The following is a 15281-nucleotide window of genomic DNA, read 5'->3' as shown; positions in this document are numbered from 1 at the left end:
TTCCTCTCTGCCCACTGCCTCTCTGGGGTCCGTATGCCCACTCAGTTTGTCCCTCACTCCTGGGCCTCGGACAGCTGTCTCCCTACAGGTTTCCTGCTTGATCTCATTGGCTGCTGCCTCAACCCTAGATCTAGAACCTTATCTGCATCCCCACCCGCCGCCCGAGGTCGCCCACACAGTCAGCAGTGGGACCTTGAGTAGAACCCAGCTTAGACACATGGTCTGATCCCTTTCCCCTTCCCTCTTCCCACAGGGGTCTTCCCTCCATCATTGATCCCCTTTAAAATGAAGCGATTAGAACATGCTCTTTTTGTATTGTCGTTGATCTTTTATTGAACACACTCGGAGAGAAGGGGAGGCTAGTGACCCCACTCTTGAAATTGAGATGAGTGAAAAGGAAGTCATGGAGCCAGTCTCCACCTGCAAGTCCACTGCAAAAGGATTCCATGCAGCTGAGGGAGATTTGAATTTTAATACTTGCTCCAGCGAACCTCCAAATTCTCGCCCGCATGGACAACGTAACTACCGGCTCCTGAAAAGGAAGAATGAGAAGTGGGTCGAATGATTTTTTTTTTTTTATTTTAAGATTTATTTTAGAGAGAAACAGAGCATGAACAGGGTGAGGGGCAGATGGAGAGGGAGAGACTCTCAGGCACATTCCCTGCTGAGCCTGGAGTCTTACACGGGGCTTGATCGCACAACCCTGAGATCATGACCTGAGCTGAAACCAAGAGTCTGACGCTTAACCAACGGAGCCACCCAGGCGCCCAATGGGTCAAATTATTTAGCCACGAAATCACCAAATAATGGGTCTCACTTTCTCAACGCCTTGGCACGTTCCCCACCAAAGCTCACACCCTCACCTCTGCATGTTTGGGGCATTGTTAGTCTGTGGGGCTTTTTGGCACCCCCTTACCTTGGCTCAGTGGTTTGCCATTGCTCAGGAGCGCCCAGTAGGTTCTTTCATTACTGTTGGCCTTTATGCCCTGAACAGTGGTGATGTAGGGGCCCCAAGAGCTTTCCTCTGCAGTAAAACTGGGGGGAAATAAATAGGTTATCGGAACTCATATATATGTGTATATATATATATATATATATATATATATGATTTTTTTTAGGAACTTATTATTTTCAAAGACAACCTTATGTGGGCACTTCTCAAGCTTCAGTGTACCTAAGAATCATTTGAAGTCATTAAAAAAAAAAAAAAACAAACAAACAGATTTCTCAGCCCAATCCTCAGGTACTTTGATTCTGTGGGTCTGAGCAGGGACTAGGAATCTGCATGATTCTGATGTAGACACTCCACAATCTATTCTAAATTAGAGGAATGATGCCTACTTCTGCACCCACTTCCCTTCATAGGAAACACTCTGTAGTCAGTAACTACTAATCTTCTACCCCAAGATAGTACCTGTTGAAGATACTACAGCAGCAGAAGAAAATGTTAGCCTCGTGTCCTAGAGGCATCATAACTTAGTATGTTTTCTCTTAGGAAAGAACAACAGGAAAGAACAATTTAAAATTAAAAATTAAAAAAATTGGGCAGCCCCGGTGGCGCAGAGGTTTAGTGCCGCCTGCAGCCCAGGGTTTGATCCTGGAGACCTGGGATCGAGTCCCATGTCGGGCTCCCTGCATGGAGCCTGCTTCTCTCTCTGCCTGTGTCTCTGCCTCTCTTTCGCTCTCTCTGAATAAATAATAAATAAATAAATAAATGATAAATAAACCTTTAAAAAAATAAAAATTAAAAAAATTTAAAATTTAAAAAAATTAAAAATTAAAAATATAAAACTTTAAAAAATTAAAAAAATTAAATTTAAAAATTAAATTAAAAATTAAAAAATTTAAAAAATTAAAAAATTTTAAATTTTAAAATTTCATGTTGTCTTGATTAAAAAGTGACATGGCCAATGTCTGTTTCACATTCCTCGGTCACATTTCTCTGCCTTCCTGGAAGCCCTTGAAAGCAATCTTTATAATATCTACATCACATACCACATATATAATTTTCTCTGTGGTATCTTACGTTACTAGACGAAGTAATGGCTTCAAATGAACCATACCTTTCAGAGGCAAAGTCAATACCTAAATTTTGATATTTGACCTCTTTGGGCCGGGCAACCTTAATCTAGGGTTCCATGAATCTACAAGGGGAGGCGCAGGGAGACTTCAGGGCATTTGTGAAACCTCTGACCGAAAGGACAAGTTTCGTGTGAGCGTTCACCTGTCTGGGCTCAGCATCCAACGCACGGGCATCTGATTTTCGAAGAGGTCAATGATTCAAAACCAATGACCCCGTGTTCTAAACACCAAATAACTGACCTAAGAGTTTCTATTTGTCGAAAGAATTTAACCAACGGAAGAGAGATCCCTGGGACTTATTCACCCATTAAGTGAACATTAATTTAATACCTACTGTGTGCTAGAAGATGAAAAGTCTCTCTCTCTCTCTCTCTCTCTCTCTTTTTTTTTTTTTGTAATCCCTGCCATAAAGGAGTGTTTCAAATGCACTTTGCATTCAGGTGCTTCCGTATTCTTACGGAGTCTTTCAGAATCGCCAAGCACCTTCAGCGTAGGTTACCTGCCGACATACCTAAATAGAGTTGCATTTTCTTTCTGAGCTTTCTCCATCACATCTAGGAAGACAGAGCCGTTTGCCACAGAGACCACGATGTTGTATGTTGTATTGATTACCACGGAGTAATTGACTTGGATCTGTGGGTGTGACACAGCAGGTGGCCCTGAGGTAGGCTCCTGGGTGGAGAGGTTGAAGGCACCTGGCAGAGGCAGAGAGGCAGAGAAGAATTACTATTCAGAATAAGAAAAACTGATGCTTGAGTTTACAGCCCATCCAACCCCTCCCCCGGCCCCCTTTCCTTCACGCAGAGGAGGAGGATTTGCTACAAGGAGCAAGAATCATCAACCAAGGGGCTGAGTTCTCGTGCGACTGAACCAGAAACGCACCAGCTCGTGAATGCACGCATTTGGCTCCACGTCCAGCCATTCAAGCAGTGCAGTTGCCCTGTGTCCTGTTTCTCACAGAGGCTCCTGAGTTTGGGGGGTTTTGTTGTTGTTTTGTTTTTGCTTTGGTGCAGCATACGATCATGCCGTCCTGTTTTTTTTGGTTGCCTTTCTATTTCTTAACATTTATTGAAAAGCTATTAAGTGCCAGGGGCTGCCCTAATGATTTTACATGGCTTATCTTACGCCGTCCTTACAAAAACCCACGTTGGATACTATTATCACTTGCATTTTTTTATATCGTTTATATGATGAAACATTTTGTGTGAGGTCCCTAAGCCTATAAATAGCCGAACCAGAATGAACAGAGATGAAAGTCAAGTCTTCTTTCATCGTTTGTTGAAAAATCAGTTGTTTGAATAAATGACTCACGCTCTCATTTTCTTCTCCTGCTGCCATATTCCTCCCATCTTCCTCTGAGCTCCCTGAGGGTTCACTCACTGTGCTTAATGGAGAGTCAGAGACACCTCACTTTGTTCAGAATGGGAATGATGCTCAAACATCTCTCTAACCGGCCATCACAAAGCATCCCTTTGGAGACAGACATCACCGAATTAAGTCTGCCTCATTTAGTAAGGTCTGACCCGAGAAAAACACCTACTCCCCTCTTCAGAACAAATCCTCAGGTGGTTACGATCGCTGCTGAGACATGGAGGACTGAGTTCTATCTGGGAACGGTTATGCTTTAGCGGTTTATCTGGTCACTTGTGGTCCCTAAGGACACCTTAGTCTCACGTGCTTCGGGGATCGTGCTCTTTAGGGCTCAACCTGATTTGTAGACACAAGGAGAGTCTTTGTTAACATCCAAGTAGGTCTTTCCCAGCAGGGCAGGTAAGATCTGAGCTGCAGCAGTTGGCATACGGAATACTCCTTTAGGGATTTCCTCAAGCACTTTATTCCGTGTTTTTTGACAATCCCATTGACTTTTCTTGTAATAGTGTGATGAGACAAAGAGAGCCTAATGTGAGAGAGAGAGAATGGGAGGGCGTGAGAGAAACACCAAACAAGGGGAGAGCCTACATCTAACTAGTTCGGTCAGTATTTACTGGCCGTTGACCACGGGGCAGCACCTTGGATATAGCTAGGATACCTTTCCTGCCACCAAGAAATTTATAAACTAGTTTTGGGGGAGGGGATGGGGAGTTGCTCAACAACACAACTGATAATGGCAAAAGGAGAACAGACTTTCTCTACCATGTTCACTCTTGTAGCCTTGACACTGGAACAACACCTGTTGCATAGGAGACGCTTGATAAATGCTTTTCAAGTCCAATCCTAAAGACAATCCTAAAGGTGGATGGCTTAAGAGACGCATCTAGGGCCATAAGACGAGCCCATAACACTTCGTGACATTGAAGAAGGCTCGGTGGAGAAGGCGGCATGTGAGGTAGGACAGCCTTTCAGTAGGGGACAAGAGAGCACTGCTGTGTGTACCCAGAGGGAACGGCAGGGTCAAGGGTGCTATAGGAGGTGAGGCCAGGGCATGGCCTGCCCGTGATGATGACATTCTCTCCGTTTCAGCAAAATCCCTAGGGGAGTCCTCCTGGCCTGGGAAGACTGGTGTACAGGGAGCCTTGGGGCGACTGTGGAAGAACAGGCTGGAGGACGAGGTTGGGGCTGCGCTGGTGCACCCTACAGCTGCAGGGTGAAGTGTGCGACGTTATTTGCTTAACAATGGGGAGTCCAATGGGCTCTTGACTAGAAACTGTCCAAGCAGCGGTTGTAAACTGGATTGAGGGGGGCAGCATGATGGGGCAGGAAAAGTTAGGAAGGTGTCAGAGTGAGTAACACAAGGCCTAAAATGGGCTGGACCCGTAGACATCGCTCTGTAGTTTCTCAGGGAAGGACAATTCCCCTTTTCATTTTCTCCTGAAGACCCTTTAGGTTAACCAAGAAGTCAAACAAGCATTTGTGGGATATTTAAAGAAAAGGATCCTATTTCATTTCCTCTTAACTATTTTGTAGGGCAGCCTGGGTGGCTCAGCGGTTGAGCAGCTGCCTTTGTCTCAGGGCCTGATCCCAGATTAAAGAGCCTGCTTCTCCTCCCTCTGCCTGTGTCTCTGCCTCTCTCTGTGTGTCTCTCATGAATAAATAAATAAACAAAATCTTAAAAACTGTTTTGTAGGCAAGCAGCTCTGAAGCTGGCTGTGAATTAACATCTCTTGTAGGGTCTTATTTTTTTTTTTTTTCTTGTAGGGTCTTAAAACCAGAGCAAGGCTCTTGCTCTACCTCTAAGTTTCTATGTTGGCTGGCTGGTGTGGTGCTGGAACATTAGTGTTTTCCAAAACCTTCTCCAGTGGATTCAAATGTACAGTCAGAACGGGCAAGCCCTGTTTTGTGAAGTTCAAACTCAGCAAGGCAGACAGCAGCCTCAACAGCACCAACAGTGAAAACCACCTTTGTGATTGGACCCCTGTGACACCCCAGCTCCTTCTTGTAATTTTTCCCAGGGACCCCGCAGTGGCCACGCTGAACACCTTGATCTCCCTAAAATACATGATGTTCTTTTGTGCCTCTGGCCTTTTTCCTGCTGTCCTCTCTCCCTTGGGAAGCCCTCTCCTTCTGGGGTGACCTGACCTCCGGGCCCCTACTTCTACTCAGCAAAATATTTTTTCTGTAAATCTTCCTTCCCCTCTTGTACCTATCCCTTAGAGTTGAGCAAACCGGTGAGTGAACGCAGGAATAAAGCCCCACACTTCAAGGGGCATATGCAGGACAGAGGAGGTGCTGAGTATGAGTACTGAAACCAGCTGCTTAGGTCTGAATCACTTTTTGGCTTCGTAACGTCAGGCAAGTTACCGACACTCCATGACTCATGCTCTTATTCTGGGAAATGGAGGCAGTAATTTTTTCCTCATTGGGTTGTGTGCATCAATGGGCACGGCAATAAATACTAGATGCTACTGCTGGCACTGCCTCTCGTCACTGGGACAACAATAATCTAATTTAGGAAGTAGGAGGCAAGCACCCAACACTGGTGGACAGCAAAGTGTTAAGTGCATTTAATGAAACAATATAGTAGGTTGTAGCAGACTCTAGAATTTCTTTAAAAAGCTGTAGTCTAGAAGAGCTTCACGGAAGCACTGGACATGGAAAGATAAGGTTCAGGGGTGAGGAGAATACATTTCCATCAGGGGAGAGGAATCACATGAAATCAGTTAGTATAGGAAGCAGAATGAGTAATGTCTTAGGGGGACAAGAAGAGAGGATTCAGTATTTCTTTCCTTCGTGACTCCCTTCTCTGTCTCTGACTTACCTGCATGGCTTCTCCTGTACTATATATGTTTCCAATGAGGCCATCTTCCTTTTTCTGAGACAGAATCTTCCTTATCAGTGACTCTATATGACCACCAATGATCTCTAAATCCTGTTTATACATTATGTTCTGACTATTTGTTTTCTCCCTCTTCACACAGGTCAGAGCCAGGACAGCCATCGCACCAGTATCTGCCAGGAAATAAAACATCAGTGATAAGGTGAGTGACCAACCATTCCGGTTTGCCTTGGACCGAGGGATCTCCTGGTGTGTAGGATTATCATTGCCGAAAAAGAGGCAGATCTGGGCAAACTGAGAAGACTGGCCATGCTAGTTGATAATGGGAGAAAAGGACTTGAAGTAGAGCAGTTCTTCCAGCATTAACCACTCAAATATTTCAAGATCCCTTCCTTATGTTGTGTAACCCTGGGCCTCGTACTCAATAACTCACCTGCTGGTCATAGAGACACATATGGATTTGCAGGGGCATACACGTGAATAGTCTTTCCCTTCAACATCTTGGCTTCCCATTGTTTTCATCTCTCAGCCATATTGGCAAAAGAGTCGAGAGAACTCAGGAGGATAAATCAAAATATGTCTTTGCAATGTTCCAATGTTTCCCTTAGGCTGATCAACAGCACTTAAGAGAACTGTTTTCCAATAAAGCTTCTTAAGAGGGAGGATGAGGCAAGAGATTGGAAGAAGGGAGGATAAGGCCTTTTTTCTGGTTTGTTACTTAGTTCCCCCTGCATTCTTTAGCTGTGGTACCTTCCCTCTCCCATAGAAAGAAATCTCACATTCTCCCTATTATCCAGAGACGTCGAGTGGCCATTTTCTTTGGGCTTCTTGGAGAAAGATGAGCTTGTGTATCTGGGTCCAGAGGGGCTGAGCAACAGAACTAGCTCTCTAGAGGGAGCCTCTTTTTGGATGTGTGAGCTGACCCAGGAGAAAATTTCCAGTCCTTCTCTATTGGGGATACAGACGTTATTGATCAATATATTGGGCCTTGTCCCTGAAGAGGTTGTGTTGTCCAAGTAAGCCCACACATATAAATGGTCCCAGTAAATTAGAGAAAGAGGCAAAGTTAAGATTAGTGAATTCCGCTGTTTTCCTTTTTCTAATACTTACACTTGCTAAAATGTCTTATACGAAGATTCTCACCATCTATCCTTATTTTACAGATGGGAAAATTAAGGCCAAGAGTTAACATCCATAGGGCACCTGGGGGGCTCAGGCAGATAATGTTTGATGGTTGGCTCAGGTCATGATCTCAGGGTCCTGGGATTGAGCCCCATGTCTGGCTCTGTCATCAGTGGGGAGTCTGCTTCTCCCTTTCCCTTTGCCCCTTCCCCAACTCATGCACACACACTCTCTCTCTCTCAAAAATAAATAAGTAAAAAATATATCTTTTAAAAAAGTTAACATCTCTTGGTTATATAATTCAAAGAAGAGGTAGCTTAGGAAGTGGATCTTTCTACTGTATTACACATCTAGAAAGATGCTTAAAGCCTCCTCCCCCCACCCCCCACATCCATTCCTTTCAAGAAGAGAATTCTCCTCCCTGATCACTAGCGTTAAGAGGGTAAAAAAGCGTCCAAGTATTTACTGGTAGAAAAACTTGAAGGAAAAGACTTACCGGTGACCATGTCCTCTCCACTGAGGGAATTGGGTGTAATGACTCACCTACTGAGAACTGTCCATGAAAATAGTAGTTTTTATTTTCAGGATTGAATTTTGTAGCAACTATAGAGATTGAGTAATTCCCACTGAACAGACACAAGGCCAAAACGTCCAGGCTGAGCTGGTAGTAGTTAGTCAGTGGATTATCATCATGTTCTTCTGTCAGGGAGGAAAGACATACCTTACTCATGGAAAAAATATTTGAATAATAAAATTTCAGTCTATTCCTACTTGCTTTATTAGAATTTCTTTTTTCTCTTTTTTTTATAATAAATTTATTTTTTATTCGTGTTCAATTTCCCAACATACAGAATAACACCCAGTGCTCATCCCGTCAAGTGCCCCCCTCAGTGCCCGTCACCCATTCACCCCCACCCCCGCCCTCCTCCCCTTCCACCACCCCTAGTTCGTTTCCCAGAATTAGGAGCCTTTATGTTCTGTATTAGAATTTCTTTACACTTAAGGAGAGGTGAGTGAGAGAGGGAGGAAGGTCATTTGTAGAATCAGCAAACCTGAGAAATGTAAAGGCTGCTAAGGAACTTCAAATTCAACTTAACTCTTTTTACTTTATAACTGAGGAAACTGGGCTCTAAAGAGATTAAAATACCATCCTGAGACTCAGGTGGTTACAGAGCTAGGACTAGAACCCAGATTTCCTGCCGCTAAGCGTCTTGCACTTTCGAGGGTAACGTGTCCAACCTAGAAGTAGAAGCAGAAGTAGAGGCCATCTCAAAAGGAGATGAGCTTGTAGAGGCTTAATGATCAATAGGGTAAATACTGGGTGGGCGTTCGGATTAAAACAACGCACGTCGCGAGCAGCCACCACAGTCAGCGTGTTTTTCCTGGCGGGGAAGTGCTCCTGGCCTCGGTAGCTCTCCTGTGAGTGTGGATCGAGTGCTTTCATACTGACGACATAGTGTCTGTGTTCTCAGCTATTTCTGGTGCATTTCACTATTTGTCTAAAAGCCACGCTTCTGCAGAACGAGACAACGGTCTCCTATAAGCTTGTGTGTGTGCGTGTGCATCGTCATAAGCAAGGTGGATGTAGAGTCGGTGCTCGTTTGAATGTGTTTGAAAACTCAAGATGCACGTTGAAAGAGGGAAGAAGGGCAAGTGATCCGCAAAGATGCGTGGGGTGCATAGAAGGAAGAGGAGAAGGAAAGGCCGAGGGGAAACTTTGTTCAGTTCTGAACCAGTGGAGGAAAACACTAGGTCATCCAGGGTCTCTGAACATTTGATTCTCACCCATATTTTTTATTTCTTCTTGGAATTTATTTTCTAGTTGTTTGACCAGGTCTGAGTAATTTTTAAACATTTCATCAGGCCTTTTACATGCTCCCAAAGCCAGGATAGACAAGGCAAGCTGTCCCGAGGTTAAAGAGGACTCTGAAAAAAAAAATGTTCAAGTTTAACGAGGTACCTGCTTGTGATTTTTCTCGGCCTCCTGTCTGTCTTGTGACTGACATTACCTATCAGTTCTTTCTTTTTTTCTACTCTCTACCAATATTTTATTGTTCTCTTCCTTATTCCCAAAGCGGAGACTTCTAGCAGTGTGGTATAAATGCAAGCTAGTTCACAGTCTTCCCCATGAAATCATAGGAGGTTTTTGGAATCATGGGATCCTTATAAAAATTTTAAAAGAAAAAAAGTAGATAATAATGCCTTGGGATTTACTCTCTTATAGGTGCTGTCTTGCCAAGATAGTAATACTTGGATGTTCTTCCTTACAGGGTATCAACATTCTCAGACCTCTTGTAACTCTGACAATAATCCTGTGAGGTAGGTAGGGGGGCTTCATCTCCCCCTTATCCCAGTGAGGAAGCTAAGGCTCAGGATTGGCACAAAGGACTCAGGGTGGAGCCGCCCTCAACCCCTGGCTCAGTTGGTTAAGTGTCCGACTCTTGATTTTGGCTCCGGTCATGATCCCAGGGTGGTGGGGGTCTCTGTCCCGAGCGCAGGGGGCTCTGTCTCCATCTCCCTCCTCCCTAAGCACAAACAGGAACAGAGACAACCCAGTCCTCCTCTGTCTTTCCGCACTTCTCTTGCTACCGCCAGCTTCCTGACGAGCCCTACCCTGTCTGGTTGTGAACTCAGCTCACATAACACTGTCCATGGGTAAGAGTCTATGGTTTCTTTTGCTTTTCCTTGTGACCTTTTGAAGGAAAATGCTTTACAGGACCCAAAGAAGTAGGGCCCAGCTACGGAGTACTGGGCAGGGGATTGGTGCTTGGGGCACCGCTGTCCCCTCAGGTCCTACAGCTAGGGTAGGTGCAGCAGGGCTTCTGCGGTTCTGCCTAATACAGCTGGCGGGAGGTCATAGGTCAGTCTTGCCCCACACCTTCGAGGGAACGTAGGCACTCACCTTTATTTTCCACGGTGAGAACGATTTGTCTCATCAGCTTTTGCTCTTGATTTTGGTTCAGGATCCCACCAAGTCTGAGGGACAGTAGGACATTGGTGGCCTGGATTCCTTTGCTATATTTTGAATTGATCATTGTGTTTATCAGAGGATTTAGAGCGGTGTAGTTTTCTCTGCTTATCTCTGCGGCAGGAGAGGAGGAAATAAGAAATGCACACTGAGAACACGTTAAGGAACAGGAACGCTAGGAACAGAGGTGGCGTTAATACATTTAGTAACAGATACGGTGCCCACGGAGCGATCCTGCGGCCACGGGCTATGTTGCTGGAACAATCCACAGGTGGGTCTGGATCTCTGCTATGTCACGGTTATTACTCCTTCCCTAACTAGCGTGGAAGCGTCTCCATGTTCTAACAGCTGTTCCAGCCTGACCTTTGTGTACGGGCAGAGTACCAGTCCTCCCGGGAGATTTAGTATCCTTCCCTGACTTGGAGGGTGAGGCCTGGTGGGTGTCCTTAAGACCTCCGTAACTGAAGGCTTAACGGTGACTAGGCTACACGTCTTCTGACTCCCAGTCTGTAGTCCTTTCTACTTGCCAGATTCAGTTCTTTCCCTTCTCCATCTTCTGACTCCATCAGGTTAATATCGACAGAAAGAAGGCAGCAGCTTTAAGTTACGGTGGTGACTGACCCCAGAGCTGAATTGTCTGCTTGCCCAACCGGCCTGGCATCAAGATCGTTATTTAGCAGCATGGACCTTTCAGAAAACCCTCTAATCGTAGCCCACATCTCAAGGGAAAGGATGAGGAGAGTCACATTCTACTGTGGAAGTGAAAAGAGGGTCCAGAGACCCCAAGAACTGGAGGCAAATAAGGAGAGTTCATTACCAGTTAAAACATTCTTAAATATACTTTGTTCAGGAGCACCTGGTTGGTTCAGTTGGTTAAATGGTTGACTCTTGATTTCAGCTCAGGTTATGACTTCAGGGTTGTGGGATCAAACCCAACGTTGGGCTCTACGGTCAGTGTGGAGTCTGCCCCTTCCCCTGCTCATGGTCACACTCTCACTCTCACTCTCTCTCTCTCTCTCTCTAAAATAAATAAATAAATAAAAGTTTAAAAATGTACTTTGTTCACACTTCCGAGAAAAATCCTACCCATCTCCAGATTATCTCTTGGGTTAGTGGGATACTGAGAAGAGCATAAGCCCTATGTCAGCTGGACCTTGGTGGAATTCTTCATACTTAGGACTCTGAGTGATTTATGTCATTTTCCTGACCTTCCCTTAGTTTAAAATTGTGTGTATTAACATCTATTATATAATATATATGTATATAGTATATATGTATATATGTATATGTGTATACATATATACTATACAAAATAAAATTATATGTATATTAGACAAGAAGTCACTTAATATACTGTAAAATAAACACATATTATCAGTTTTAGCTCAACTGGAGTCTCTATCACTCTACTTAGGGAATCAAGGAAGTGTGTGTTCTCTCCACACAGCATGGGGTTCAGAATCATGACTCTGAGATCAGGAGTCACATGCTCTACCAGCCAGGCACCAGTCTACCTTTCTTCTCTTTAAAAGAGAATCAGGGAGATCTGAACCAGTGGTGGTAGAAAGTCCTGGTTTGGTACCAGAACAATCGGACAATTGTTGGGTCATGTCAGAGATTTTGTGGAAGCATCCAGTTCAGCAGATTTTCTGGCACTGAAATAGACTTTTTGGTTCCTGGGCTGCAACTCGTCAGTTTCCTTGACCACTAAAGACAAAAGTTAATTATTTTGTACAATGAATTCAAGTTCGAAAACTCCACAGAGACCCCCTGTTCTTAAGATACAACAGAGGAAATGACAGACCAGGAAGGAAAATTAGAGTCAGAAGAGTTTGTGCTTTAGCTTGTGTGAACACAGGTCTTTCTGCTGGGCCGTTCGCCTCTTCTTGTAGGCTACAGAGCACCAGGAAGATGGCCACAGATGGCAGCATGTAGTCATCCTTGGACTGGGTTTAAGCTCAGTTCCAGGGCGAAGACATACAAAAGAGGAATCATGCACCTGAGAGCTATACCAGACTTCATGACATCACCTGCTTCAACACCTTTCCCCAATTATGCTCAATGTATGGATGAAGCCAAAAAAATTCATAAACATTGAATCATTCAGCTAGTAAGGAGTCATACTACACCTGAACCAGTTTTTCTTTCTCTTAATTTTTAATAGAATCACAGAATCTTGGGATCCTATGCCCAGAGGAGAGATGATGGGCTTGTACCCATGTCCTGTGGGGAAAACTTGGAAGGAAGGAGATGTATAGCTTGGAACATCTAAACTCAATGATGACAGGAAAGAAGGCTTCATTATTTGGAAGGAAAGATTGCATCCCAAATTCAAAAAATAACTTTCTATGATTTTGAAGAACTTCTGGGATCATGAATATTCTATCATTGAAAATGAAGAAGAATAGACAGTTGCTTGGTAGGGTTGCTACGGTGGAGAAAATCTGAATATAGAAAGAACCATTAGGCAAGTTAGCATTGAATCTATGACCCCTCTTCACATATTTTTGGGGCTCTCCTCACCATGCCCTACCACATTTTACATGACTCATGGAGTCCAACCACATATATAACTGGAATAGGATCTTTTCTCAGGCCCCTCTACACAAATCCCCTGCCAGTAGACTTTAGAAGACTATCACACTAGGAGCGATTTTAGCTCAAAGCATACTTACCACAGATCTCGCATTGTTGCCTTGGAATAAGAGAAAACAATAGGAGCCCCACTAGGGGCAGCTGGTGGGATGGTATCATCTCTCCAAGAGTGTTCTGGAGTGGTGAGGGAATTTGAGTGTTCTGACTATTTATTGGGTGATGACGGAAGGTAATGAGAGCTCCTCCTTTAGCTTGCTTCACCTTATTTCACTTAAACAAATATTGAGCAATGTCAGGGGGTGTGGTCAAATGTATTTATCCAAGAATTGTGATAAACCAAGAAGAAGACTTGAAAGATATGGTCAAGTAGGATGAGGAAATAATTTTCTTTGTTTCGTATCCCAAACTTTAGGATTCACATTCATTACTTGTCTTCAGCACAATGAGAATAAATTATATTTCCCTCTTTTCTATTCCACTTTGGCTGTATTTTTATTTATGCCTCTTGAAACATTAAATTTGATGGGGCAAAGGCTTAAAACATATAAACATGGAAGTAGAAGTTGTGAGACTGAAATTGAACCAGGCAAGATGAAGGAGACTGGCACATGAGGGTCTTGGGCATAGTGGTTTTTTGATGCTCTACATGATTTTTTTTTCTAAGATAGGTGCCCTGAGAGTTTCATTACCCAGGAGGAAAATCACAGACATGTACACTGGATGCAGGTTTTTGCTGCACCAGGAAAGATGTCACAAGCTCTATGTGAGAAGTGTTGTAGAGAATACTAACAGTCTGGCCTTGAGATGTTCACTATGGGTTGGCAAGATGGTAGAGTAGGAGGTCCCCTGCTCATATCCCCTCCCACCAGCACCAATCATCTTAGCAGCCATCCATTGACAACAGTTTCTATGTAGGGGCTTTGTGTTCCAGGTAGGAGGTTGTAAAACCTCAGCCGAGAGCTGTATGGAAAAGGCACACCAAAGAAAAAGACTTGTATTCACAAAAGCTAAAGCACAGAATTTGCCAACTCTACGTTTTCTTCCTTGCCTTTTTCCCTGTTGCATCCTGAAGAGCCAGGCTTCCTGACCATGGTCCTGGATACAGACCAGAAAACAGCTTCATCTCCTTGTGGACTTGGCTATATTCCTGTTTGGCACTGGTCCTAAGAATAGCACCATCAGCCAAGGGACCCAGAAGGAATCATGCACACCTGAGCCTTGGATGATAGGCCTGCTGATCTTGGTTAGAGCTATGGACTCTGAAGCAGACGTGGCCTGGCTCCAACGTCAGCCGTGGTCTGGAAGCAGTCTTGCCCATCCAGGGACCTAGCGGGAGACAGACACACCCATCGGTGTCTAGGAGGCGGGCTGGCTGAGCTTGGTCCAACTATGGATCCTGAAGTGACCCTGTGACTTGCCTCCGTCCCCACTCAGAGATGGTTCAGGGACAGTCCTGCTCATACAAAGACCTGTCCAGTGATCCAGCAGGAGCCAGGACCATCATGCACCTGATAATAGGCTTGCGGTTTACAGACCCAGCTGAGGATCCAGCAGCAGCCAGGTGACCCAGTTCCAACCTTGAGTGACTGTGATCCCAGAGGCAATCCCAGCAGCCCAGGAGTCTGACAGGAGAAGGTCTTCACCTGCTGAAAACCGGCTGTAAGGATGGAGAGGTGTTTGCTCCTCCAAACACATAGACACAAGTGTTAAGTCCAGACAGAGCACAAAGCAGACAAACATGACGCCACTAAAGAAAACTAATAAATACACTTAACAGACATATAGGAAAAAACAAGGCAAAGAAACTCCTTGACATTGGTCTTGGCAATTTTTTTTTTTTTTTGATTTGACATGAAAGCACAAACAACAAACCAAAAATTAGCAAGTGGGACTACTTCAAACTGGAAAGCTTTTGCAGAACAAAGAAACAATAAACAGAATAAAGAGGAGACCTATAGAACAGAAAAAAATATTAGGTCCCATGTATCTAATAAGGTTTTCATATCAAAAATATATAAGGAACTTCTACAACTCGATAGCAATCCCCTCCATAATCCCATTGGAAAATGGGCAAAGGACCTGAATAGACATTTTTCCATAGAAGACACACCAAGGCCAATGGGTACATGGAAAGGTGCTCAACACCACTAATCATCAGGCAAATGCGTATCAAAACCGCAGTGAGATATCACCTCCCACCTGTTGGAATGGCTGGTATTAAAGCGATAACAAGTGTTGGCTTGGGTGTGGAGAAACCCTTGTGCAATGTTGTTGGTGGGAATGTAAATTGATATAGTTATT

The 15281-nt window shown here is 44.2% G+C and overlaps 1 protein-coding gene and 1 long non-coding RNA gene across 3 annotated transcripts; one reads left to right on the top strand and one right to left on the bottom strand.

The window, feature by feature from the left end:
* Positions 1 to 307: 307 nt before the first annotated feature.
* Positions 308 to 13215, bottom strand: TCN1 (transcobalamin 1). Of its 2 annotated transcripts, none has more exons than XM_072793700.1 (9): positions 13061 to 13215; positions 10320 to 10499; positions 9203 to 9343; positions 7961 to 8116; positions 6278 to 6468; positions 3790 to 3979; positions 2594 to 2777; positions 917 to 1035; positions 308 to 532 (listed from the first exon to the last, which is right to left on the bottom strand). In XM_072793700.1, exons 1-9 carry the CDS (start codon positions 13137 to 13139, stop codon positions 471 to 473), a joined length of 1302 nt encoding a protein of 433 aa, XP_072649801.1. In that variant the 5' UTR covers positions 13140 to 13215; the 3' UTR covers positions 308 to 470. The 2 variants fall into 2 exon arrangements, with proteins under 2 accessions (XP_072649801.1, XP_072649802.1); XM_072793701.1 differs by having other exon boundaries at positions 7961 to 8113.
* Positions 6166 to 11437, top strand: LOC140614623 (uncharacterized). The gene is made up of 5 exons (XR_012015415.1): positions 6166 to 6497; positions 9688 to 9736; positions 10013 to 10072; positions 10509 to 10656; positions 10955 to 11437. It is a non-coding gene; the product is annotated as an uncharacterized lncRNA (long non-coding RNA).
* Positions 13216 to 15281: the final 2066 nt, after the last annotated feature.

Source organism: Canis lupus, chromosome 23 (genome assembly GCF_048164855.1).
Source record: "Canis lupus baileyi chromosome 23, mCanLup2.hap1, whole genome shotgun sequence".
Taxonomy (NCBI): domain Eukaryota; kingdom Metazoa; phylum Chordata; class Mammalia; order Carnivora; family Canidae; genus Canis; species Canis lupus.
This window is presented reverse-complemented; position numbering and strand designations above follow the sequence as displayed.